This window comes from Sapajus apella, unplaced genomic scaffold (assembly GCF_009761245.1).
Source record: "Sapajus apella isolate SASKATOON/1434 unplaced genomic scaffold, GSC_monkey_1.0 scaffold210, whole genome shotgun sequence".
NCBI lineage: Eukaryota > Metazoa > Chordata > Mammalia > Primates > Cebidae > Sapajus > Sapajus apella.
This window is the reverse complement of record NW_022437150.1, coordinates 700,821-728,489: the sequence shown is the minus strand read 5'-3', so window position 1 is coordinate 728,489 and position 27,669 is coordinate 700,821. Positions and strand designations below refer to the sequence as shown.

General features: G+C 42.9%; 1 protein-coding gene across 1 annotated transcript; it reads left to right on the top strand.

Annotated features, from left to right (window-relative positions):
• The first annotated feature begins 11,577 nt into the window (after positions 1–11,577).
• Positions 11,578–22,885, top strand: GPX6 (glutathione peroxidase 6). Its single transcript, XM_032270411.1, has 5 exons — positions 11,578–11,790; positions 15,529–15,682; positions 19,949–20,066; positions 20,568–20,667; positions 21,877–22,885. Exons 1-5 carry the CDS (start codon positions 11,704–11,706, stop codon positions 22,093–22,095), a joined length of 678 nt encoding a protein of 225 aa, XP_032126302.1. The 5' UTR covers positions 11,578–11,703; the 3' UTR covers positions 22,096–22,885.
• The last annotated feature ends 4,784 nt before the right edge of the window (positions 22,886–27,669 follow it).

The following is a 27,669-nucleotide window of genomic DNA, read 5'->3' as shown; positions in this document are numbered from 1 at the left end:
CTAGTGCTTGCAGCTTGCTACTCTGGAGGCCTGAGGTCCTTGCCCACCTCTGCAGTCTTGGTATTTTGGCAGGGACTTAGCCCAAGCCCCCAGAGGCCAATCGCAGGACTGCAAGGATTCCTGATGCATGAGGTGGGCGTGAGGACCGCAGAACGCAAACCACATCCTCTCCCACACATGCTCTGTGAGCACTCAGTGCTCACCAGTGCAATGAGGATTTGCGACTCATAAGTTCTGGGAAAATTATAAATGGATGATGGCAACCCCTCTGAGGTCCTTAAAGACTACTGTCTGCTTTCCTCAAGGGATGAAAGTGTATAGATGCTGACACAGCCTTCCAGATACTGCAGTAAAGTCACTACAAAAGGGTTGGTGTAGACATTCCAAATGTTACTTCTAATATTATTTGAGTTTAAATAAAAAAATCACGGGATGGGCCAGCTATCTAGGATCTCTCAAAAAGAGTTGGGAAGAAACTGGCCTGCGGAAGGGAAATAGTCACAATGTATGCAAAGGACAGCAGATTAATACAAAGGCTTAGAAATGCTTTCAAGTGCTTATATACCAGTAAGAAAAAACCATCAGACCAACAGAAGAAAACGGGCATGAAACAGAAAATCAACTGGTATCTGTAATAGGATACAATGTTCTCTCTCACCAATAATCAAAGACGTATAAATAAGAAAATACACATTCTGCATTTATCAGATTGGCAGAAGTTAAAAGGAATGGTGGTTCCCAGCCTGGGCTCAGTCTAGTATAGGAGGCTCTTACGAGATGCGTGGGGGAATGGGGAATAGTGATGTTGCCAACTTTCTGGACAAGAATCTGACATTCTGAATGCAGTGCTTTAAAAAAGTAAATATCTTTTTTAAAATAATTATATATTTACAAAAATTGCAAGCATTCCTCTTTTTTCTATTTTTTTAACTTTTAAGTTCAGGTTTGTTATATATGTGCAGGTTTGTTATGTATGTGCAGGTTTGTTATATACTCAAACTTGTGTCATGGGGGTTATACAAATTATTTCATCACTGAGGTATTAAGCCTAGTATCCACCAGTTATTTTTCCTGCTCCTCTCCCTCCTCCCACCCTCCACTCTCTAACAAGCCCTAGTGTGTGTTGTTCCCCTCTATTTGTCCATGTGTTTTCATCGTTTATCTCTCACTTATAAGTGAGAACATGTGGTATTTGGTTTTCTGTTCCTGCATTAGTTTGCTAAGAATAATGCCCTCTAGCTCCATCCATATCCCTGCAAAAAATATAATCTTTTTTCACGGCTGCATAGTATTCCATGGTGCATATGTACCACATTTTCTTTACCTAGTCTATTATTGATAGGCATTTAGTTTGATTCCATGTCTTTGCTATTGTGAATAGTGGCAAGCACTCCTCTTAATAGCCTGGAAGCCCGGGGCCCAAAAAGAACCATGGAAATGAGACACAAGTTCCTCTAAGAATAAAGTTGCTTTGCCTTTCAACTGGCATACAGGCCCCCATTCTTTCAGGGACAATTTCTAACAACCGCTCAGTAGTCTTGGCTAAAATTTTAGAATATATGAATTGATGGATGCTGGCCTGGAGCCCCAGGAATTGCTGGGTTTCTCACATAAATAACATTGTTAATCCCTGCTGATTTCACAGGAGATGGACCAAGACAGTCTTCCCTTTTGTCTACCATATAGTTTTAATTTTTGAACTCCTAGCAAAATCATTTGTCCTTGTAAGTCCCCTCTCTTGTTTTATTTATTATTTATATCCTTTGATTCCCAAACTCCACTCTTCTTCCCCTCACTATCATAAGTATATTTAATATGCTTAATATGCATATCATTTGTATTCCTGAAAAACTTATATATTCCTCATTAGATTATTAGCTCCTTAAAATTTAAAAAATTACTCTTTTTTTTTCCCATTTGGCCCTCAGTTTCAAAGGACTCAGTCAAACTCTTAAATTTATGCCATTTACCATCATTAGGCTGTGCAGGGATTCTCTTATATAAATTTAAAATTTGTTTTGTCCCCAATCCACTGCCATTTTCCTACCTCTTAGAGAGAAGGAGTGGCAAAAGAACAGATATGAGAGACTGGAAAGTGTTGGTGTGTGGCTGTTTCTAATGCTTTGAAACTGCAAGAAAGCAGTGAATTCAGCAACTAAGTGGGTTCTAATGAGATAAAGAGATGCCGGAAAATCTGTGGATTAGTGAAGAGGCTCCGGGTTGTTTCCTTTCATTGCTCTCCCCACAGGAATGGCACGGCCAGCCCAGCTTTGCTGAACTTCCATGTTTAGGAAATGGGAAGTTCTTCCTCTCCATTTCTAAGTTCGTTTTCAAGCAGCCCCCTCCACCAACCCTGCCTCTTCTAGGTTCACACAAAATCCTGCCTCCACCTCTTTTAAGTCTTGAGTTGGGTTTAATTCTTGAAGTCTCACTGGGTTTAATTCTCCACCAGTCTGGGGGAGTCTGGGCATTCATGAGCTCTCCTGGAAAACAGAAGCTTTTTATTATCTCAGGTGTCTGATCTGTTCTTAGAGGCCTCTAATCTGAGGGTGGAACCAACGCAATGCCTGACCCAGCCGCAAAACACCCAAAGCCCTTCAGGTTTCCTGCTTTGTGGCACCTCCTGGCCCCAGATGCTGACTCTCCTGCCCTCCTCCCCTCTATCACAGTTTAAAGAACCGTGGAGATTAAAACATCAAGTCTCAATCCTTCCCAAGTTATGTGACTTTGGGCAAGCTGCTCTCGTCCCTCTGGCCCTCATCTGTAAAACTGGTCGACTAATATGAACTTACAGGGCTAATTTTAGGGGGAAAAAAAAAGAGATTAGTTTAAACTCAGCACTGGACCCAGCCCAAGAAAAACACTCCGTGTTAATTCAACAGATGAATAAGCTGGTGCTCAGATAGAAAATCTGACTTTCCCAAAGCCTGTGTTTAGTGACAGCTGCCCCTCCCTTGCTATTATAAATTCCTTACTTTCCTTGCCATTTCATCTTTGCTTGTCACACAATAACTAACTTCTAGAGCAGGAGAGAAACTTTCATCATAAACTGGGCCTCAATAGTCAGATCAAATGGCCTTCCCAAGCCCTTTTTCCATCGTTTCATTTCCCTGGAGGCAAGAATTCTGTCCAGGGAGCTCATGCTCAGCAGGAGGCCCATGGAGGGCACCTCTTGTCCTCAACCCCTGACTGCCTCACTTAGCAGCTGCCTCCTCTTCACCTTCCACCAGAGCCACATAGCAAATCCCTGCTGCTTCTTTTCTGGAATGCTGAAATCATCTCCTACCTGTCTTCTCTCTTCCAGGCTCTTCATTGCCATCCTTTTTCCTTTACCCTCCTGCCACTGGAAACTCCAACCACCTGTCTGATGATAGCTCTCCCCTATAAAGAGCCAGTGATGCTAACCAGTTTATTATAGGATCAGATCCAGAATCTCCAGCAAGGTATCCATCTGGTCTATTGTTGATGGGCATTTAGGTTGATGACATGTCTTTGCTGTTGTGAAAGTAGCCAGCACCCCTCTTAGTAGTCTGGAATCCCAGAGCCTTGAAGCTCTCCTGATGTGCTCTTAGCCTCCTTCTATTCTTGACTCCACTCCCATCATTCCCCATGTGAATCTCAGACAGCTACATTCTTTCCATTCTTCAACACACACTTCCTTGGATTTAGATTTTTGACCTTGGAGGTCTACTGTGCTGAGAACTTTGAGATCCCACCTCTCCTTGTTCAAATTATATACATTATGCAAATTATACATACATATATGTAGTTTGTCAGGACAAGGAATTCCCACTGAAAAACAGGAAATACAACTTGATCAAATTTTACCTATTAAATTTTGTTTTTGAGACGAAGTTTCACTCTTGTTGCTCAGGCTGGAGTGCAATGGCTGGCGCAATCTTGGCTCACTGCAACCTCCGCCTCCCAGGTTCAAGAGATTATTTTGCCTCAGCCTCCCAAGTAGCTGGAATTACAGGCCTCCACCACCATACACACCCGGCTATATTTTGGTATTTTTAGTAGAGACAGGTTTTCACCATGTTGGCCAGGCTGGTCTCAAACTCCTGACCTAAGATGATCCACATGCCTTGGCCTCCCAGAGTGCTTGGATTACAGGTGTGAACCACCATACCCCAACTACCTATCAAGATTTTCGGTGCAAATGTTTGTAGCCTGAGCCATAGATTAATGCTGAAAAGCCAATCCAGGCCTTAATTAAGTCATAAAGTCTGACACTTCCCAGACTTTAAGAATCCTGTAATTAGAAGCAGTTCATGATCTTACACGTGTTGGGACACCTGGGTGGGAAAAATCATTACTGCCTACTTTTCCCTACCAGATTCAAATCTTTCCTTGAGGTAGTATTCTTAAGAGAGCACATTTCTTGCCCAAGGTCACTCAGTTAGTGAGTGGCCGTTCACAAACTGAAATGAAGGCTTTCCGCCTCCCTGTCCTCCTTTCTGGCAATGACTTAACCCTACCTGAAATTCAACATCAGCCTTTTTGTTTTTGATTCCTTTGATTAGAAAGGAAATAGGTTTGATTCTTTCTCGGGGCAGTCTACCTCTTTATTCAGATTCAAACCACAGCCTCTGCAACCACCCAAATCCGACTTCAAGATCTCTGTCCACCCTTTGGTTTTACTTGACTATTTTCCATGAATTAGACAATCTCCCTCAGGACCTGGCATCTCCATCCAGGCCCCCAGGATTTTCCTTGCTCTAGTTTTGTAAGCATGAAGCACAGGATATACTCCAAGTCTCCCATTTTAAGTTACTATTACTTATGTTTATATAGAGAGAATTTATAGTTTACAAGCCTCTTTCACATCAATAATTTCATTTAGTCCTCATAATCAACCAGTTACAGAGGTAGGATGGGCATCTTTAGCTCAAATTTGCAATGGAAAAGTAAGTTCAGAAAGGAAAAGCGACTTGGCCAAAGTCTCATAATAGTGTAAATCTAGACCATAAACTTGAGTTTCAATTTCAAATACACTTGTTGCTTCACCCTTGAGGCTCAATTACTCATAAGGTATGTGGTCAAAAATGAAAGCAAATTCTGGAGAGATCACTGTCCTTTTGCGTCGCATTTTCATTCTCACGTGTTCTTAACTTTCTTACCTTCTTCCCTAAACATGATGAAGTTTGGGACTCACCCACGGTTGAAGCTGGCTCTGGCCCTAAACCTGAGCCTTCACTGAGGCGGTTGGCCCTGACTCGCAGACTTCCTGAAGAGTCTGTTGCTAATGCCAAGCTTTCCTCCTCCAACCTGCTCCAGGAAGAACTCTGTTTCTTGGAGGCTGGGGTGGGGAGGTGGTGAGAGAGATAATGTGCACTCCCCTGGGCGGTGTTCCTATTACTCCTGCTTTAATGGATCGGGAGGGATGTGGGGGAGAGAGCACTGTGTCCTTACCCACATACAGGAATTTGAGTAACCCACACCATTCAAACCCAGATGCCCTCCCACCTGGAAATTCTGCAGTCTGTGACTCAATCCTTGCTCCTCCCCAGGAAAGGATAAATATGCCTCATACCACCAGCACACACCGCAAACCGCGACCGACAACTTAAGAGAACTGTGGAACACGGAGAAGACCACTCCTCTGCAGGCCTGAACTCACCTATCTGCACAAACAGGGAGCTGGATCAGAAAAATCACCAAAGTCCCTTTTAAGGCAGACAGTTTATTTTCTCAGCTTTTCAGAAATTCTCATCATTGGAACTTATCTGACCAATGGTTACTCCTAAAAGATTGAGAAACAAGAGTAAGAATCAATAAATTTTGAGTTCAAACATATGTCTTACAGAACATGTTTTTCAGGCCACAACAGTATACAGAAGAAGCAGATGCTCAGTGAAGTTTAGAGATTGTCTCATTCGAGTCACAAGGCCTGGGCTAGATAAATCTACAACTGTGTCCTCACCACAGCTGCAGTCAGAATCTGATTTAGATTTAGGGAGAGGAGAGTGGCTGGAGATTCAGTTCAATCACCAATGGCCAATAATTAAATCAATGATCCTTATGTAATGAAACTTCTATAACCACCCTCTAGAAAACATGGTTTAGACAACTTGGGGGTTGGTAAACACCTGAAGTGCTGGGAGGGTGCCCAAAGAGGACACCAATCTTCACATCCACTCCTCCCAGACCTTCTCCTATACATCTGTCCTATGTGGCTGTTCCTGAGTTGTATCCTTCATAATAATAAACCAATAAACTGAAGTCGTGTTTTGCTGAGTTCAGTGAGTTGTTTTAGCAAGACTGAACATGCAGGAGAGATTATGGAAACCTCCAATTTACTTGATCAGAAGTTCAGGTGGTCCAGCCAAGACTTACAAATAGACCTGAAATGGGGGCAGGGTTGTGGGACTAAACCTTTAACCTACGGGGTCTATGTGAACTCTGGAAGTTGCGGTCAGAATTGAATTGAACTACTGGACACCAGTTGCTGGCTGAAGAATCACAGACTGTCTTAGCCATAGGAGGCCTTCAAATCGGAAGTTTAGTTCAACCTAGAGAGATATTGGCTCTCATAAGAAAAACAAAATGTTAGTATTTGGTTTCTACTTACCCATTACAATCTTGTCAGCTTTTAAATACTTTAAGGAAGATTAGACTTTAGACAGAGGAGGAAAAGGAATTGTGGCCATAGAGGCAACAGTGAGAGTGATGCAGCCACAGGCCGAAGAAAGCCGGTGACACCAGAGCTGGAAAAGACAGGAAAGAGATTCATCCCCAGAGTCCTGCCCTTGATGCAATCAGTGGAACTGATTTTGGACTTCAGGCCTCCAAAACTATCAGAGAATAAAGTTTTATTCTTTTAAGTCACCAAATTTGTGGTAACTAATTATAGTAGCTACAGGAAAGCAGTATAGACTATGGTACCAAAAAGGATGCTACTGTAACAAACTCATGAAAATGTCAAAGTGCCTCTGGAATGGGATGATAGGTAGAGGCTGGAAGAATTTTGAAGTGCAGGATAGGAAATGCCTAGACGCCAGGTGTGGTGACTCAATATCTCAGCACATTGGGAGGCCAAGGTGGGAGGATCTCTTGAACCCAAGAGTTCAAGGCCAGCCTGTACAACATAGTGTGACCCGGTCTCTACAAAAAAATACAAAAAGAAAAAGCCTAAAATGCCTTGAACTGAGTGTCGTTAGCAATAAGAACGTTAAAGTGAGGGCTTAGAAGGAAAGGAGGCTCATGTTACAGAAAACGGAAGGGCTGTGACCCCTTCCTGGCGTCACTCCACCCTCTAGCTTCCATTGCCTTAGCTCTCCTCTCTTCTGTAGTAAAATCTCCCTCTGAATCCCTCTTATAAGGATACATGTGATTGCATTCAGGCCCCTCCACATAATCCAGGATAATTATCCAGCTCAAGAGCCTTATCTTAATCACACCTGCAAAATCTGCAGTGTCAAATAACATTTATTGGTTCCAGGGATTAAAACCTGATCCCTTTGGGAGCCATTAGATACCCTACTGCAGGAAAAAAAAAAGATTTGGATTTTGGATGAGAACGCAGCTTGAGTGTGAGTCTCAGTCTGATATATTTCTAGGTATGAAACTTTGAAAAAATTATCTGTTTTTACTCAGTATTCATATTGTTATTCATGAAATGGGGAAAAATATCAGCCTTATGATACTTTTGGATGTGATTAAATAAGAAAGTCTATGTATAGCATGCTTGACAGAGTAAAAAGGGAATACATGTTACTTTTCCTCCCTTGCTTCTCCTTTAGTTTCTTTTTTCCCCTCTATGTTTTTTGTTTATCTCTCCTCTCTTTCTATTGCTACCCTATTTCTTCTCTACATTTTCTCCACTCTACCTCTTGAATCAACCCCCGCCCCCACCCAGCACCACTTCTTCTTCCGACCTTTCCTCTTCCAGGCCATGGTCCGAGGAGCAGATGGACTTGGCTCTGGGAAGACTGAAAGTTACAGGGATCTACCAGACTAGAACCCATGGCCATCAAAATCAAACAGGAAAAGTCAAGTTTTTCCATCTCCTATCTGTTGCCCTTAGCTTAATTTGACGGCTACAGCAATAGAGGCCAATGCTTCTGTTCCAGCCAAGGCTGTGTAAGTTTTGAAGTGTCAATCACTCCACTTCCTGCACCTCTTTCTTTCCATATATGAAGTGAAGAAGCTCAAATATTTGAGCACTAAAATTTTAGAGTTTCTCTCTTATTTCAGCCTTCCCAAGGTGAGAATTGGACAGATAAGATCACCAAGAGATTCTAACTTCTCAAGAGATAAGGATCTTTTTAAAAGACTAAAAAATTTGAAGGAAGTATATGTAGTCGTCTTTCTAGTCCCAATCCTCTATGTAGGTTAACAGAGGAGTTTGATCTGCAGTGTTGGTAAGATGAGCATATTCCTTCCTTCCTAGGGAGGAGCTAGGCCTAAGTCACTGAAGCTTCAGGGCTATGGCTTGTTGGGAGACATCCAGTTTTGCGGTGAAATGAGTTAGTTTTGTCAGTGTTGTGTGCCTCTTAGGTGGTCATAGCTATGTGTAGACACAGTGGCACTTTTCTGGTACATTAAGGTGGGAATAATAGACACGGGTGCTACCTAGGAAAGTAAATATTCTTCTTCATACATTGCTCTTTTTGTCTCACCAAACACTAGAAATATTTCCTGGAGCTGATGAGGGTGGAAATGTTAGCAACAGTGGCAGAACCTTGAGGAGGACTTTGAGTCAGGGTCAGTGCCTTAATGAGGCTAAAGATTCGGGGCACAGCCAGCTGAGATCCGAGGTGTCCTCAGAAATGAGGTGCTAATTGCCACAAACATGAATAAATGTGGGGAAAAAAAGAAGCTACAGAAAAAATAAAAATAAAGCAAAAGAAAAAAAAGAAACAAAAAAGAAGCTACAGCAAAAACATCACTGTCTTCAAATTCACAATACGTGCAGTTAGTATATTTGAAGAATTCAAAGGAGATTTTTAAAAACAGAGGAAAAGTTAGATTTGAAGTCAAGTGACTTTATACTTTTTAACTTATCCCATATTTGTAAACTGGGAAAATATATTTTTAAACTTACTCTCACATTTGTAAATTCTCTGCCTCATTTCTCCTCTGGTGATGAGAACAAAATGAGATGGCGAATGTGAAAATGCAGTTTACAATATGGGTGGCATAGAATCACAAAATTATGGCTGGTCTGAATTTGTAATCTCTGTCTCCAACTTGTAACGCAGAGAATGAAATCCCTGAGATGAGGCCCTGGGTACCTAGGAAAACGGATTACATCAGAAAAGTCTTTCAGGTGGAATCTAGTGGAGACTTGAATCTTTAAGTCAGGGTTCAGATACATGAAGAAGTAATTTTATTCGAGAACTAAGATGAAGGACTATATGGAAACAATAAAGACTTTTGTTTTCTTGTTATCAGAGAAGCTGAGAATGAAAATACATCGCAAGTGTAGACATAAGGCGATGGAAGAATCTGGAAAGAAATCATAGAGAACTTCCTTCTTGTCTCTAAACTGAAACCCACTTGCTCTGTGTATTGTTTTCTTAGGGCTGCCATAACACAGCACCACAAAGTGGGTGACTTAGACCAACAGAAACTTATCATTTCATAGTTCTGGAAGTGAGAAGAGCGAAATCAAGGTGTTGGCAGGGCCATGCTTCCTCGGAAAGGAATCCTCTTGCAGCTTCTTGTAGCCCTAGATGTTCCTTTAGTCACAGCAGCCTAACTCCCTCCTCTGTCTCTGTCTTCACAGGGCACCCTCCTCTTGGGCTTGCCTTTGTGTATTCACATGGCTACCTCTTTATCAGGACAACAGTTATATTGGGTTAGGGTCAACCATACTCCAGTAGGACCTCATCTTAACTAGTCACATTGGCAGTGACGCCATTTTGAAGGTCACATTCTGAATTACTGGGACTTAGGACTTCAACACCTCTTTCTCAGGGGGCACCGTTCAACCCACAACACCCTGTGACCTCGTACAAATCATTTCTCTTCCTTGGAATCCTGTCTATGTATGTCTTCTAAACTCTAGTGATGGAGACAAACTGACCTATGTTTCTGATCTTTTCTTGCCCCAGCCCTGGTCAAGCTCACCAGAACCCTGATTTGTGACTCAAGCCTCAGAAAGTTACCTCTGAAGTCTTGTTTGACAAAGCTGTAGCCATCATTTTGAATAAAAACATGTAATTCGTGTATCCTAAAATCTCTCAGGAATGATTCTGAAGTACTTGCCAAGACTTGATCTGAATTGTCAAGAATCAACCCCAGATAGGTGGACTTTGGTGATGAAGATAGTTCTATCTGCCAGAATCAGAACATTTCTGAAGAGAAGGGGGTTACAACTGGAAATGGGGTTGACATTAAATCAGAAAGGACTTTGAGTGCTTCATGGGAGAATTTCAAACTAAAAGTGTAAGAATTCAGGAGGAATTGAGGCACTTTAACATGCGCGATATCAACAAACCTGACCTTTAGAAGAGTCATAGAGGTAGTGTGTGAAGAAAATAGGGACTGGAGAAGATCTTGAAAGTGAGGAGACATCTAAGGGATGAAAGCAAAATTCCTGGAAGGAGCTAACAGGGAACTAAGGCTCCGAAGGAGGATGGGAGAAGGGCAGTTGCACCCCGTGATACCATCGGGCAGACCAGGAACATGAAATGAACTTGTTTTCTCCCGTTCATTGTGTGCTCCTGCACCTTCACTTCTCACTGCTGGAGGCAAGGACCCAAGGTACTCAAAAGTCAATCAAGAGTATGGGAACACCAAAACTTATGAAGTTGGGGTTTTAGGCCCTCTGACCTACTGATGAGGTCTATAATGAAACATCTCCTGACCTTGAGAAGGTTCATTATGAAAAGGTGAGCAAATGCAAATTGTCTCAGAGAGTAAAGATTTCATCACAACAATTATGATCCAAATGGAGCCAGAGCAACAGCTCTGGAGTAGAAGCAGAAGTTGTCTTCTGTTACACTCCCCATGATTTTTGATATGTTCTCTGGCTCTCTGAGCTTCGGTTTTCTCATACGTGAAGCTGTGTGAATACAGTGGTAGTTGTTTACCATGGTCAGGCCATGTGCTGAGTGCTTTATAGTTATTATCGCATTTTATTGCCACAGCAGCCCTACAAGGTAGATATTATTATTCTGATTTCACAGATGAGAAAACTGGGGACAGACATATTAACTTTGATTCAGAATCAAGATAGTCAGTGGCACCGACAGGTATTACATTCAATGGTTTTTATAGCTTCGTAGTCAAAGTTTCAGCCATTTTTTTGAGCTAAAACAGGAGAAGGCTAAAGAGCTTGGGAACATGTGTAGGTTTGTTCCGTCAGAGGCAAGCATCTGCCATGCTACCCTAAGAACCTGCATGGCTAGATCAGGTATCAGTGATCAGGACATAGATTATAGGACTTTTGAAAAGACCTCAGAAATCTGAGATAACTAAAAGCTTATCTTCCAAGAGAGTTCATAAGAACTCCACCCCACCCAGACCTTAGTTGCCAGAGGCAGAGAATGCCTTTTGTGCGAACCTGGCAGAGGCAAGGCAGGTGGAGCAGGAGTTTAGAACTGAAGAGGAAGAGGGTGTGTGTAGGGAGTGGAGGTGGGTGTGTATGAATGCCACTCTGCAATTGGAGGGCGATTCTTCAAACTGGTCCCTGCCAGGGGCTCAAAAGGGGCTGAAATCCTGGGACCTCAGAGTCATCTAAACCTCTTAGCCATGATCCGGCAGTTCCAAGCCTCCTGTCTTGTCCTGTTGTTCCTGGTTAGCTTTGCTCAGCAGACCCTAAAGCCTGAAGATAGGAAGGTAAGCATGGGGCAGGGGATCCAAACTGATTCCAGCCTGTGATGACCAACCTGCCTCCAGAGTTGTGAGGAGTCCTCTCCTCTCTGCTTTCAAAAGACAAGATCTGCCTTCCCACCCCTTCTTCACAAACCCTGACCCTGCTGTCCTTAGTGGCAGAGGTGCTCCCTAAATCCACTGTGTCTTAGTTGCATCTTTTCCTCTGCACCTAGTGGTTCTTTGAACTGAATGTATGCAGAGTAGGGTGGGAGGGGGCTGCCTCAGCACATTCCCCTTTGCCACTTCCCCCTGATGGCCCCTTGATAGCCCAGAACCTGTCCCCTCCATGCTGGTCTGTAACTTGGGGTAGTGCTGTGGATCCCCACAAATGAGGCATGAAGTGGCAAATGGATTGACAGGGAGGCTGCCCTGGCTGCTCCTGGAGAGGCTGCTCAACCAGAAACCCAGAAGGAGAGGAAGAAAATATGGTGTTGGGGTCTGCACTAGGAGTTTCAAGGTCACAGAGAAAGGAGCTCCCCCAGCCCTACACCCCTAGAAAAATAAAACACAGAAGGCCAATACGGTTGCCCGCCAATATTAATTTTAGGGAAGGTGATGAGGTGAGGTAGAGACAAAGCTCAGCTCCGAGTAGGCTTTGTTGTCAGATCTTGGTGTTGCTCCCAAATCTCCTGATGCTATTTAGAAAAGTCCCCCCAAGTGGATGTCAACTAGCCACCCCTGTAAAAGATGTATATATATATGTCTTAGGATGCTAACTGAGCAGATTACTTGAGGCACCTGCAAATTTTAACTTTAAAATCAGATGAATTTATTCAAAAGCAGCCTCACTGGTAGCCATATCCCAATTATATGTCTTTTGTTAGTCCCTTTCTCTTCTCTATAAAAGGTGGAGAACAAAGCCCATCATATAATGCAGTGATTCCCAGACTTGAGCTTACCTAAGAGAGAGCTAGTTAAAGCATAGTTGCTGGGCCCCACCCAAGAGTTTCTGATTCAGTAAGTTTTAGGGGGAGCCCAGGAATCTGCATTTCTAAAATGTTTCCAGTTGATACTCATCCAAGTCTCCAAACCTGAAGCTTTGAGCTTTAATTTCTGTTATTGGGTTCATATGAAGTGTAAGATGATGTATATTAAATACCATAAGACTGACAGCTGTGGTAAGATCACAGCTTCCTTCCTTCCTTACTTTCAAGAAAGGTCACAGCTCACTTGAAGGGACAGCCTCCAAGGGTCATCCAGGTCTATCTCAGCCACTTCCGCATGGTTGGGTGTGGAATTCTCATTGTAAAATATCATCTTGTGAATTAAAAGCTGTGTTCTAGCATATTCCGTCTTCTACGAACAGACTTAAGCAAACTGGAGCAGAACTGAAAGCTGGATAGGAAGGATTGAGCTCTTTAAGTCTGCAATTTTCTTGGGATTCTGCAGCTCATGTCACAGAGTGATATCCACATGGGAAGCAAACCTTTGGAAGTTGTCGCACCCAGATCTAAGGCAGCATGAAGGCAAAAAAAATGGAGGCATACAAAGGACAGCTCACATGGTGATTTCCATGTGACTTAATTATAGTAGCAGGAAAGACAAACGCTGGAAATTATTTAGCACACAGGTAAGGTGTCATGAAGGCAAAGAAAATGCAGGCACGTAGATGACAACCCCATCCTGGTGGGTTTCTTAGGCTAATGTTCCCAAGTATTGTGACTAATGCATATGCACAGATGTGTAGAGAAGGAATAATGAAGGAGATTCTACGGCCTGGTGTCCTGCTGACAGACTTACGAGACGATAAAGAGTGTCTTGCCCCAGTCTCCCCACAGTAGCTCACCCACAGGCAAGTCCTTCACTGCATGGAGCAGGCTTTCATGGCCTGAGATCCCATGAAGCCCAATTTAAATTACTCTAAAACTCTGTGACGTTTCTTCATATGGTCAGGAATATAGCCTCTCTTGCCACATACCCTCTTAGCCTTTTGTTCCAGGTTCTGTATGCCTTTTATTATTGGCATGCTTGTGGGTAGAAAGTTTTTCTGCTCTGTGCTTTCTTTCTTTTTTTTTTTTTTTTGGGATGGAGTTTCACTGTTGTTACCCAGGCTGGAGTGCAATGGTGCGATCTCGGCTCACCGCAACCTCCGCCTCCTGGGTTCAGGCAATTCTCCTGCCTCAGCCTCCTGAGTAGCTGGGATTACAGGCATGCACCACCATGCCCAGCTAATTTTTTGTGTTTTTAGTAGAGACGGGGTTTCACCATGTTGACCAGGATGGTCTCGATCTGTTGACCTCGTGATCCACCTGCCTCGGCCTCCCAAAGTGCTGGGATTACAGGCGTGAGCCACCGCGCCCGGCCGTGCTCTGTGCTTTCTGTTTATGCACTTTAATTCATGAGCAGTCCTGGCTATTTCTCCGCAATATGAAAAAGAGAAGAAGGGGTTGTGAAGCATGAGCTTTGAAGGTACCAGTGAAACCGGAAAAACTCCCTAGTCCCCATCACAGGGCATGTGATGGGGTGTGGCTCTTCAGTGCCCTGATGCTCAAATCTCTAGGGGAGCATAAAGACAGGCAGGTTGCGGGACTCCCACCCCAAGGCAGAGTCTCAGGTGAATGTTTACAGCTGCAGCCCCAGTGGGTGTGTGTTGTAGGGTGCTCTCTCCATTTAGCCGTCCATAGGCAGCTTGTGTTAGCCCAACTAGACCCCTGCCTTATCACAAGGACAGAGGGCTTTCTGTATCCCAGGATCTCGCCTTGGTGTAAAGAATCGGAGCCCACGTGTGATCTGATTCCATGTGGGGTCTAATTGAGCTAACACAAGCTGCCTGCGGATGGCTAAACGAAGAGGGCACCCTGCAACACACACCCACTGGTTTCTGGAGAATGAGTGCAAGGTTTTAAGGAGTGGAAGTAGCTCTCAGCAGATTGGGGAGCCAGAGGGAGACGGTTTTCCCCTGGAGTCGTGTCTCTTCTCATGCCACCCATCCAAACTCTGTGTCCTCCTGCCACCAGTGGCCTGCAGGGTGGCAGGTGTCCTCCCACACTGAAGTGCTTCTCTCCACATCTGGCCTGTCCCTGCCTGCTCAGGCCTCAGGGGGTTCATAGGCATAGGATGGGGGCGTGGCAGGCAACATTTGAGTGAGAAGGCAGGAGTGCCTGTCCTCACCTATGTCTGTGGGCACAGGCCCGAGGGTGGAGCCCTAGGCAGAGACCTGCCTTTCTCTACCCAGCACTCTGCCGCTCCACCTTCCGTATCACCAGTGAGTACCCCATTGGCAAGCCTGGAATGGCCCTTCAATGGCATCTAGAGAAGTAAGTTACGTGCCTCATTTTGGGGGTAGGAATTACAATATAAGAATATATACGTGAGATATTTGTGTAAAACTTATTTTTTGAGAAATCCTGCAAAAATCTGTTATGAGTATCTAAAGGAGGATGGCATGACTTGAATGGGATATTAGGATGTCGGGGAGAATGCAGTGTCAGGGAACAGAGATAAATTGCGTTAATCTTCCAGGAATGGAAAGAATATTTTGAAATGTTTGTCTTGCCACACACACACACAATGGATTGCAATTTAGAAGACATAAATTCTAGCTACGGCATCACCTGTAACTAAAAATTCTACTTGAAAAGTTCCCTTCATTTCTTAGAATTTCAAGGTATTACATGAAGGGTCTTTGTTTTGAAAAAGTCCACAAATGTTGGAAATTATTGTTTATCTTGTATGGATACGGTTATTTTTGTAACATTCCAGGTGGATTGCGACAAAAACGTGACAGGCACCATCTACGAGTATGGAGCCCTCACCCTCAGCGGCGAGGAGTACATCCAGTTCAAGCAGTTTGCAGGCAAGCCCATCCTGTTTGTCAATGTAGCCACCTACTGCAGCTTGACAGCTCAGTATCCTGGTAAGAACTCACATTTCAGCTCTTCTGGAAGTAGAACTGCCAGCTAGCCATATTCTATTCCAGAGGTTTTACCAATGTGTTATTGGAGGATGTGTTGGGAGAAATGGCCAGGTGACTCTGCCTCCCTAAACGCAGCTCCCACTCTGCTCCTTAGACTATCAGGAGAACTATTTCCAGATTTGAGAACTAAGACTTTCCCAAAGACTTAAAGAACACCAGAAGCACACTTGCAGTTGAACAAGTTGGATGTGTTACTTGGTGCCCTGAAGGAGAACATGTACTGTAGAGGACCGTGGGGCTCTTAATAAGAAAGTATTAGAAAGGACTTACTGTAGAATCTGAGCTTTTGTTAGGTGACTTAGAGACAAGTTCAAGGAATTCAAGCTGTATTCTGGATTAAATGGTGTCAAGAAGAACTGGGAGCAATTATATGATTTGGTATCTTAATCATATCTACATGGGGAAAGAAACTAAGGCTAAAGCTGTAACTGGCAAAGAAACAGCAGTCATATTGGCAAGAATAGGGTGGTAGCTGGTCACTGTTGTGATTTGGACAATGTTCATGCTTTGTCTGCGTTCAGTTACTATGCAGTGGTCTTGTTTTTGTCTTGATTCATCATGGTCATATGTTACGTGATATTGATGTCCTATGAAATTGTTTATGTTTCCTAGGAGAGAGCTAAAGCCTAGCCGTGACTCCCAGGCCAGAACCTGGCTTTCAAGGACTGATTGTTATGCTTCTCATTGGTTACTTCTGATAAAAGCAGGAGAGATGAGTGATCTTTGATATTCTGAAAAATGCTCTTGGGTTCTCTAGGCACCTCTAAATGACAAAGAGGGAAATGAAGTTTTCTGTCTGGGCAGCCTTTGATTGGTACATGGGCTGTCTAGCGTGACTGGCAATGTGGAAGAACGCTCTGTCTCTCTCCAACCTTGGCCTAACCTTCTGTGGTAGCTGAGGTGTGTTTTCCACTTTCTTTGTGCTCTTATTGGAGAAGAGTTTAGTATTACTGTTGATCCAGAAAAGGTTATTTAAAATTCTAGATTAATTACACTAGAGATAGATACAGCTTTGAACAGGCCAAGAACTTTATTTTATGCTTTTAAAAAATAGTTCAAGATAAATTTAAAAGATTTATTGTACCAAATGCCACAAATCACAGAGAAATTGATCAAAATAATATATGAACAAGTTTTGTTTTGTTTTGAGACAGAGTCTCATTCCATTGCCCAGTCTGGAGTGCAGTGGCATGATCTCAGCTCACTGCTACGTCCGCCTCATGGGTTCAAGTGATTCTTGGGCCTCAGCCTCCCAAGTAGCTGGGATTACAGGCGTGCACCACTATGTCCAGTTAATTTTTTTTTTCACACTTAGCAGAGATGGGGTTTTGCCATGTTGGCCAGGCTGGTCTCGAACTCCTGACCTCAAGTGATCTGCAAGCCTTGGCCTCCCAAAGCGCTGGGATTACAGGCATGAGCCACTGCACCCAGCCTATACATGAACAAGTCTTAAGAAAAAGTTTCCACACATTGATGCTGTTATCTTTTCAACTGATCAAAAATATACAAACCCTATCGATTTTCTTAATGGATATTCAATCCCTTTCAAATGACACTTAAAGTCAAGCATATTGTAATTTCATGTCTAAAAGATCTGGCTCATCAAATTTTGACATTTTAAAGTTAACATTCAGAGGATGCTATATGATTTGGGCAAAAATTTTAATAAAATGCCAGCTCCTCCAAATTACACATGGCTCACATTTGCCAAGAGAAGCTAAAGACTTTTCCAAATTGATGGTGAAATTATACATAAAAAGATGCTCTCAAAAGTACAGATTAGAATAAGAATCATACATGTAAAATAATTTGGGGGTCATTCTGTTATTATTGTTATTACTATTGGGACAGTGTCTTGCTTTGTTGCCCAGGCTGGAGTACAGGGGTGCGATCTTGACTCACTGTAACCTCTGCGTCTGGGATTCAAACTATTCTCTTGCCTCAGCCTCCCAAGCGGCTGGGACTACAGGTATGTACCGCTTTGCCCAGCTAATTTTTTTATTTTTATTTTTGTATAGACTGGGTTTTGCATGTTGGTCAGGCTGGTCTTGAACTCCTGACCTCAAGTGATCCACCCATTTCAACCTTCCAAAGTGCTGGCCACACCTGGCCTCACTTTATACTTTTTATTTTTATGTACGACCAAGTCTAGGGAAAACCTGAAAAGCTACAGACTAAATTTTTATTATAAGACCCCAAACAACAATTTGGTATCATTTAAACCAAGTGAGAAAGTTAAAAGAACTTGGCAAAGGAACAGAATCAAGGTCTGCAAAGTGTATCTGCTATAGGACCTCAGGAGCTAAGTGTAAGAGCCCAGACAATAACTCTGTATCATTTAGCTAGCAGGAATTCTCCTCCCTTCAAAAAGTTAAACTGGAAAAATATGGTAAATTTTAAAAGTTGTGATGTGTAAACAGAAGTTCTATGGAATGTGAAGCTATTCTTAAATTTGTTTTAATTTACTTTAATTTTAACTTAAATTTGCTACATATTGAATAGGCAATACATTTGCAACATTCAAAATTTAAAAGCTATAAAAAGGTTTAACAGTGGCACTTGCCATGCTCCCTTCTCTTTAGGCGACCAATATTGTCAGTTTATGGTGTATATTTCCAGAAATCTGTTATATGTATACCAGCAAACATTTCTCTCTCTCTCTCTTTCTCTCAGGCACATACATATACACAAACGTACACACAGAAATAATTCTACACATTGCTTTTTCACATAGATCACATACCTTGGGGATGGGTGTGGTGGCTCACACCTATAACCCCAGCACTTTGGGAGGTCAAGGTAGCTGGATCACTCTCAAACATCAGGATTTTGAGACCAGCCTTGCCAACATGATGAAACCCTGTCTCTACTAAAAATACAAAAAATTACCTCGGCATAGTGGCATACCCCTGTAATCCCAACTACTCGGGAGGCTAAGGCATGAGAATCTCTTGAATCCAGGAGGCAGAGGTTGCAATGAGCCAAAATCCTGCCACTGCACTCCAGCCTGGGTGACAGAGAGAGACTCTGTCTAAAACAAAACAAAACAAAACAAACACAGTGAGTTTCATCATTCATTTTAAGGCATAATATTCCATTGTGTTGCTGTGATATAATTTATTAAATTAGTTCATGATAATTTTAAAGAGCATCTCATTCAAATTTTACTCCAGATGAAGAAACTGAGAGACTTAAAGAAACTTGTCAAAGGAATAGAATCAAGGTCTGTTCAGTGTGTCTGCTATAGAAAGGAAATATTCTTGATGGCCAAAGATAAGAGGGAGATGAGTATCGATAGTAACCAAGTAACTATAGAAAAATAGGAAGGCACTCTCTATTTAAGAAGAGGTTCTCAAGGGACATTCCAGCAGACAGAGCTGAATCTAAATGATACAGGCCAGTACTGGTTCTGAAGTCTGAATAAATCTGACCTGAAAATAGCTGAAGATGGAAACAATGGTTCAAGTCTAGACAGACAGGTTGGAGGGTTCCTGACAGTGGTAAAGAGCAATTTGGAGTTTGTGGCCTGGTGTCCCAGGGAGTGTTCCAGCATCAGTTAAGTCACTGGAATTGAGGAGAGGGTACAGACTGGTGTAGAGATAGCCTTGAAATTTCTCTGACCCTCTCTACTGCTCCCAGGGTAGAGCACCAAGGAGTACTCCTGGGATTGTGGCTGGAACTGGAGTATCTGGCTGTGTCACCATGGGACATTGTATGGGTGGGACAGCGGGGAGGCAGGGAGAGGTAGGTAGTATGTCCATTTTGTTTGCTTTTTCCTTAAAAGTTTTTTTGATCAATCAATTCACCAACTAGGGAAGACAGTGGCAATCACATCTGGCTTCTCTTTAGAATCAAACAGGACTCCCACACAAGGCTAGCCAATGTGTGTGTGTGTGTGTGTGTGTGTGTGTGTGTGTGTGTGTGTGTGTGTGTGTGAAAAAATAAGAGTTCTCATTGGATGGTAAAGGGTAGTCAGGCATGGGAACTACAGTACAAGAAAAATAGCAACCATTTAGATGCATTTCTGGAAACGTGTACTCTAGTCTTTTTTTTCCCTCTCTACTCCTTTGATCTCTATAATCATGAATCTCTCCCTTCATAGTCCTCAGTTTATTCATGTCATAAATGGGCACATCCAGTAATCTTTCACTGCCCGAGGCAGGACTCCTGAGCAGCCCACCCAGGCTGTTCATTCTCCACTTACAGAACTGAATGCACTCCAGGAGGAGCTGAAGAGCCTGGGAGTCATTGTGCTGGGCTTTCCCTGCAACCAGTTTGGAAAACAAGAACCAGGAGCAAACTCAGAGATACTTCTTGGTCTCAAGTGAGTGCCTGCACAGGACCCTGCAGAGGCCCTGTCAGGATTTCTGTTCCTCATTCCACCTAGATGCCTGCCCATTCTGGAAACTTCTGGGATGGGCCATAGATAAATGGGCTGAAGTATATCACTATGATGTTTTGAGTTCAATCTATCCTATCCGCAGTGCTCAAATATTCTCTTTATTTTTGAATTCTTTGATGGTGAGGCTAAGGAAGACTGACTGGAAAAGAAGCATAGGGCAAGGAAGGGAGTATAAGAAATGGAAATGAGTCAGGAAACCTAAGCTTGAAATATTGTGTTCCAGTTTTCTTAGAATTCTCTATTGGCTCCATAAAGCCTGTTGCATGAAGTTCTGCTTCTCACAGACTATCTTTTCTTATCTTCCCTGTCCACAGCCTCTTCCTCTTTATCTTTACTTTCCTGTCATTGTGAATTGGTGGTGGCCATTACTTTCCATGCATGTCTTAATTTGGATCTTGCTGCGAACACTTTGATTCATTGCAGGTATGTGCGTCCAGGTAGCGGCTTTGTACCCAATTTCCAGCTCTTTGAGAAAGGGGATGTGAATGGAGAAAAAGAACAGAAGGTCTTTACTTTCCTGAAGGTGAGTGAGTATAAACCTGGCATGGACTGGTTAGATAGAGATGCCCTGAAAGCAATGGGGCTCACGTCTAGGGTTGGGGTTGGACTCCTTGGAAAAGAGATGCTCAGATAAGTTCAAGGCTCATGGCAATATCTGCTGTGAGGCTTTAGCTTTAAGTAGAAGAAACCCACAATGGACAATAGGTCTGACGTGGACTAACCTCCTGTACTGAATGGTAATGATTCATTCATTCAACAATCATTTATCAAATCCCCAGTATGTACTGTGTAATGAGTGATTGAACATTAATAGGGTATAGTCTCTTCCCTGAAGGAACTCATATTTAATCAGGAGACAGACGTGGATAATACAGAATAACACGTGGTAAATGCCTTTAGAGTCACAAGGTGTTAGAAGAACCACAGAATCCCAGGACAGAAGGACCCCCAAGGATCTCTTTGTCTACTCGTCCCCAAATGCTGGTCTGCAGAACAAGGCTGGTTCTGGTGAAGTTTTCACTCACCCACAGCAAACAAGAAAAAAAAGACAACATAGAATTTTTCATGAAGCTCGACTTATTGAATATAAGACCAGCATTTATTCTGACATTAAATTACTATTATGTTTACCCATATAAATTGCCCTTTACTTGCTCAAAAATGGGCTATAATCAATTTTATGTGGTTCAACATAGTATTTAAAAGTCATTTAATTTTTAGATTATGGTTATAGTAGACTTTTAATTTGCCTTGTTGGCAAAATGAATATTAGTGATTCTACATTAATCTCCAACGAAACAGTTATTGAACTTTTACTGGCTTATGAAGTCTATGAAGCCCCAAACTCTGGAGCCACTACTCTAAATCAACCTATTTTTTTTATTCCTGCAAAAGAAACAAACTGTAGAAATGATATGACTTGCCCAAGGAAACAGAAAACAGTCTTTTACTGAACCACTGTGATAAAATCACGGTAATAGAGGAAAGACAGGGAAAGGAGGAATGGATGCTGTCTATTTACCATTATACTAACTCCTGGTTGTTTGGCAGTTAGTGTATTGGTACTGATACACTGGTATTGATACATTGCAGTATCTGCAGTTGATTGGAAGCATTCAAAGTAGTTAATATGTTAAGATACATGATGAGTAGATGCTCTAGTCTGGAGATAAGACTATCACACGCAATTAGACATAAATATATCCTTCTACTTTTTATATCTGTGCTCCAGAACGCCTGCCCTCCGACCTCTGATCTTTTGGGCTCATCAAACCAGCTCTTCTGGGAGCCCATGAAGGTCCATGACATCCGCTGGAACTTTGAAAAATTTCTGGTGGGGCCCCATGGAGTCCCTGTCATGCGCTGGTTCCACAGTATTCCAGTCAGCACAGTCAAGTCAGACATCCTGGTGTACCTAAAGTCTAACCCACTAGGAAATGGTAGCGACTAACAGAAGCAACTACCTGGCCTCCTGCCTGCAGGAATGTCTAACAAAGCATCCTTCTTCCTCCGTCTTTGCTCCACACCTGCCCACCCAGCCTCCTGATGACCAAACCATTCCATACTACCCAAGCAGCTGCTTAGCATGTGTGTGTGGATATGCAGAATTGTATTTGTTGATATATGCATAGTTGTTTGTATGTATAGTGTGTGTGTGTGTGTGTGTGTGTGTGTGTGTGTGTCTGAAGATTAAGGAAAAGAAAATCTATCTTCCCCACTCTTTGATCCTGAAATATCTATTCAAAAGGAAAATCACATTTTAGGGTAGATGGTTCAGACTATCCTGTGTCCCTAAAAAAGCAATCCCCAGAAGTTGTGACATCTGTCTTTTCCCCTTACTGAAAGTTTAAAGAAAGCAGGAGCTAGCGGCAAGACTCTAGGCCTCCTTCACAGCCTCTCTCCTGTAAGATAGGCAGGCATTGTTAAACGCTTCTCTCCTTAATTCTCCTTTATTCCCCTGCCACCCAGTAGTTCTCATGTAGGACCTCTGAAGGCAGAGTGGGAGCAGAAACCCCACCTCACATGAAGGCAAGGGCATCTCCATGACAGTGGATCCTAAAACCCTTCTGGGTCGGACTCAGCCGGAGCCTTCCTTGGTGCCTGTCCCTCAGTGCATTCAGGTCGTGGCACCTGTGCAGGATGTCCCTGTATTCTGAATGATGGGCTTTCTCCTCACACTGAGGCTCCTCCACTTTAAACTTATTCTGATGGCTGTCTTGAATTAAAAAAATCTGCAGCAACCTAGCTCTGTGTGGTGTCTTCCCCATCCCATAATATGTCCAGTCATACTTTTTCTTTCTCTGTCACTTTGTCCCTGTTTTCTTGATTCTCTTGCCTTATTCTTCAGTATTCTGTTTTTCTCAAAAATGCTCTAGAACTTTCCTTGGCACATATAAAAGCACTGACTGGAACTGTTTGCTCTGCAACCACCGGCATAGATGGCTTCGTGCCAGGCCCCTCTGCCCTCTCCTGCTCAGGTCTCTTGACCAGCCTCCTACATGAAAGGAGGCTTTGATTCTCAAAGAACCTCTCTCTCTACAACAAATATGCATACATTTCTGCTTATAAAATTAATTCATGCTTCCTGTTAAAATCTGAGGCACATAAAAATAAAAAAGCATAACAAAACAAAATGGAACAAAACCCGCTCCTAATCAGGGGGCAAAGGACCTGCTAGGAAGCCCTATCTGCCCTGTGCTGTTTTATAATTAAAATGCGGTTTTTTATAATGGAAGCAGACTTCAGAAAACCAAATATTAAGGAAATAAATTAGATGAGGAAGTAAAATGAAATCGCTGTTTTTCTTTTCCTTTTTGCAAATTACTTGGAACATAGGTACTAGCACTTAAAAATATCTTTTGCACTTAAAATGCAGGAAATTTAAATATCAGTGAGTAATTTCAAATATTATGGGGATCATAATCCTGCTGTGTACCTAAGTAAAAATATGGGCTGGGTGCAGTGGCAGACACCTGTAATCTCAGCACTTTGGGAGGCCAAGGCGGGTGAATCACCTGAGGTCAGGAATTGCGACCAGCCTAACATGGTGAAACCCCATCTCTACTAAATGCAAAAAAAATTAGCCGGGCATGGAGGTGCATGCCTGTTATTCAAGCTACTTGGGAGGCTGAGACAGGAGAATTGCTTGTACCTGGGACGCAGAGGTTGCAGTGAGCCAAGATCACACCACTGCTCTCCAGCCTGGGCAACGAGAGCAAAACTCCGTCTCAAGAAAAAAAAAAAAAAGAAGAAGAAAGGAAAAAAAAAAACGAAATGTGACCCATGACTTTATGTTTATTCAGAAACATGAAAACTGACTCAACTAAAAACAATTAGGAAAATGATTCTTAAGACCTTAAAATTCATAAGTGGTGGATATTTAATACATGAAAAAATGGGAAATATTTTCAAGATATTTGGATGTGCTGCTTTCTTAAACTTAACATCTAGTAAGAAAAAATGAATTTAAAAAAAAATCTGGCTTTCCTTGGCTGTAAACCATTAAATCTTGTACTAACCACTAGGTGGTTGTGAGGGCAGTGAGGAGATTACAGAACCAGCTACCAGTGGTGTTAAGAAATGTTTCATTTTTCAGCTTCTTTTAAATCTCTGAAGTGGTTAAGGACCTCAGGCACTTTCACAGTCTTCAGAAGGGTTCCAGACCTGGTCAGATCTGGATAACCAAGTTCCAGGAAGTGGGGGGAGGAAGATGAACTGACACAATGTATAAAATTCTCTCCAGTTACTGGTTCAGCCTAACCCAGGAACCTGCAGTTGCCCCAGTGACCAACATTCCTACAGTAATGAAGAAAGAGGACTGCAGCCTTCAGCCTGAAGGCACTGTGCCTGAGTATCTGGGAAAGGCCTTCATCCCGCCACTGCTCTGAAAATCCAGTTTCTATACTTCTAATGCCTTCCAGTGGGTTTCCTTGAAGAGAAAATAAACATTGTTCTGGAGAGAGCCAAGAAAACAGAAATGAGAAACAGAAATTTATTTGCCGTGGAGGGTGGGCATAGGTGAGTGGCAGGTTTGGGAGTAGCAGTCCAGATCAGAATGTCACAAATGATGATGATGATGGCAATAATAATAACGTAAAAGACTTGATAAAGAAAAGATCAAGACATAAAATTTTCCACTTCTCTCCTCAACCAATCCCTATAGCAGAGCTTAGTTCCCAAGAAAAGTTACACTTAGAACCTTCTGGAAGGGGTTGGACTTCCCGGAGTGTCTCAGGAGCTCCAGTCTGTTATAGTAGTTAAAAGTTTACCATCGGGTGATTATCATCATTACCATCACAGGCACTATTATTGCTGTGAAATTTTTTCTTCCAACCAGAAGTTCCCACAGCTTATTATGCAAATCAGGTATACTAGAGCTAACTGAGTCCATAAATCTACTATCCCACAAACAACTCACGAGGCATCTAGAATCATTAAGGCTCCACTGATCACAACACTTTTGGAAAGAGTTCTCAGGCAGGACAGGAAGGTTCTAAGGTTCCAGAGAACCAGGACTCAGACCCTCTCCAATCACCCTATTCCCAGATTTGCAAAGCAGCCCATAGCAGGAGGTAAGAAACCACTATGGTTTCGCCCATGGCAGTTAGTCTGTGGATGTAATATCTTTTCTGTGGACAGTGTGGACACAGGTGGCACTTAGCCTTGGTGAGTGCCTGTGTCAATTCTGGGAGGTGCATTCTCAAAATATGAGAAGTAGAACACAGTATATCCCAGGGCACATCCAATCTTGCTCTGATGGTCTTATGAATACCTCTTGACTTGGCTTCAGTTCTCTGCAGACAGAATCTGAGGCAAGAATACAGGCACATATAACTTATTCAAAGCATGGTCTCAGAAGAAACGGAATCTATGAAGCAGGAAAGGGCCAGGAAAAGGGAGAATTAAGATGCAATTTTTGCTGGAGTTTAGCTTCAGAAAAAATCACACTATAATCAGTCCCATCTTGAAGGATAGCCTCTTGTAGCCCATGTGAGTCAGTCTTTGGCTTATGGGCCCACCCTTGAGCTCTAGAGGGATAAACTCCCAGATGAGGTGGCTCTCTTTGGCTGAAGAAAATTCTCTGGAGAAGGTGGCCGCTGAGAGTAATCCTCTGGAGAAGGGGCAGCTGTAAGCCATTAGCAGCCAAAACTCAGAGCAACTGGACATGCAGGCAGCAGCCCGGTAAAGCCCATCTGGGTAAGGCTGAGGAAATCATCTATTACCCTCCACAAACAACTCATTGAGGGAAATCTCAGGTAGAGGCCCTGGGAAAAGGACACGGACAATCCTTCAGTCAGTCATCATTCTCCCTTTCTTGACTTCTATCTCTAGAAAATTGGTTCTCAAAGCATGGTCTTTTGACCAGCAGCAGTAGCATCACTTGAGAATTTAGAAATGCAGTTTTCAGATCTCTCCCAGATTCACTGACCCAGAAACCCTGGGGTGGGTCCAGCAGTCTGGTTTCAAAAGACTTCCAGTTAATCCTAATACATGTTAAAGTTCGAGGACCATTGCTCTAAGGAATGGAGAATTTGCAGAAGACATTGTCATTTTGATGTAGGATGAGTAAGGAGAACTTCTCTCGTCCTTCATGTGGCCACTGCCTCCTCTGCACAGTCACAGCTGCTCTGCCCCCCACTCAGCCCTTAGGTGTCCCCAGGGTCAACATGGACAATCCTGCCATACCCTTGGTTCATTAGTTTCCTCCATCTCTGACCCACATCATCTTCATTTAGGTCCAACTTCAAGACCTGTGTTATCTGACAGGCCCCCTCCTTGACCCAACTTTCGTCAGGGTTCTCTGAGCCTTTGTGATAGAATAAGAAATAAATATTTGGTTTTTGCTCCCAACTCCTGGCACAGAGCTTCTAAAATCCTGTAACTTCCTGAGTGACAGGGATGATAACAGGATCTTTTATTACATTTGGTCTTACTCCCTGGTTCCCAACACAAGAGCTTTTAAGACCCTTGGAATCTCCTGAATAATAACTGTCTTTGTGAATGTTAATGAGACGCCTAGTGGCTGAAAGTCCCTAGATAGCTTCGGAATGAGGTCTGGTTGCCAGAGAAACCATTCATGGTGATTAGAGGTTTGGAACTTTCAGCACCCCAGCCCACTTCTGAGGAAGACAGAGGAGCTGATAATTGACCCAGTCACCAAAGGCCAATCATGCTCGCGTAATGAAATCTCCATAAAATCCCTCAACAACAGAACTCATAGAGCTTCTGAGTTGGTGAAGACATGGGGGTATTGGGAGTGTGGTGCCCCCAGAGAAGACGTGAAACCTCTGTATTCCTCCCCATACCTTGCCGAGTGTATCTCTTCATCTATATCTTTTGTTATATCCTTTATAATACACTGATAAATGTAAGTAAACGTTTCCCCGAGTCTTGTGAGTTATCAAACCTCAGGAGGAGGTTGTAGGAACTCTCGATTTATAGCAGTTGGTCAGAAATATGAGTGACAACCTGGAACTTGTGATTGGCATCTGAAGTGGAGGGCAGGCAGTCTTGTGGGACTGAGCCCTTCACCTGCAGCATCTGCGCTAATTACAGGTAGTTAGTGTCAGGATTGAGTTGCAGTGTCAACACCCAGTTTGTGTCTGCAGAGTTGCAGGATTGCTTGGAGGGGAAAACTCACACATATGGTGTCAGAAGTATTGTGAGAGTATAGAAAAACAGTTTTTTTCTTTTAGCCTTCTCAAGTAGGCCTTGGCTTTGGACTGCCTTTAACAAGAACCCTTCTATCAGTTTATGGAGAAACTCCCCAAGCCTGATACCTGCACAGGTTTTTCATCCTCAATGCTTAATTTTTCCATCCTTAGCCTACCATTAGCAAGAATCCTGTTAGGCCAGTTCAGCAAGAATCTTCCTCCCTTCGATATCTGTGCTTCATAATTTTCCATCATCTAAGACCCCTCCACTCTGCCTGTTGGCCGTAAATCCCCATTTGTCTCTGTTCAGAGTATTCAGAGTTGAGATCAGTCTCTCTCCCTAATTGCAATAGTCTTAAAGTCTTTCTCAG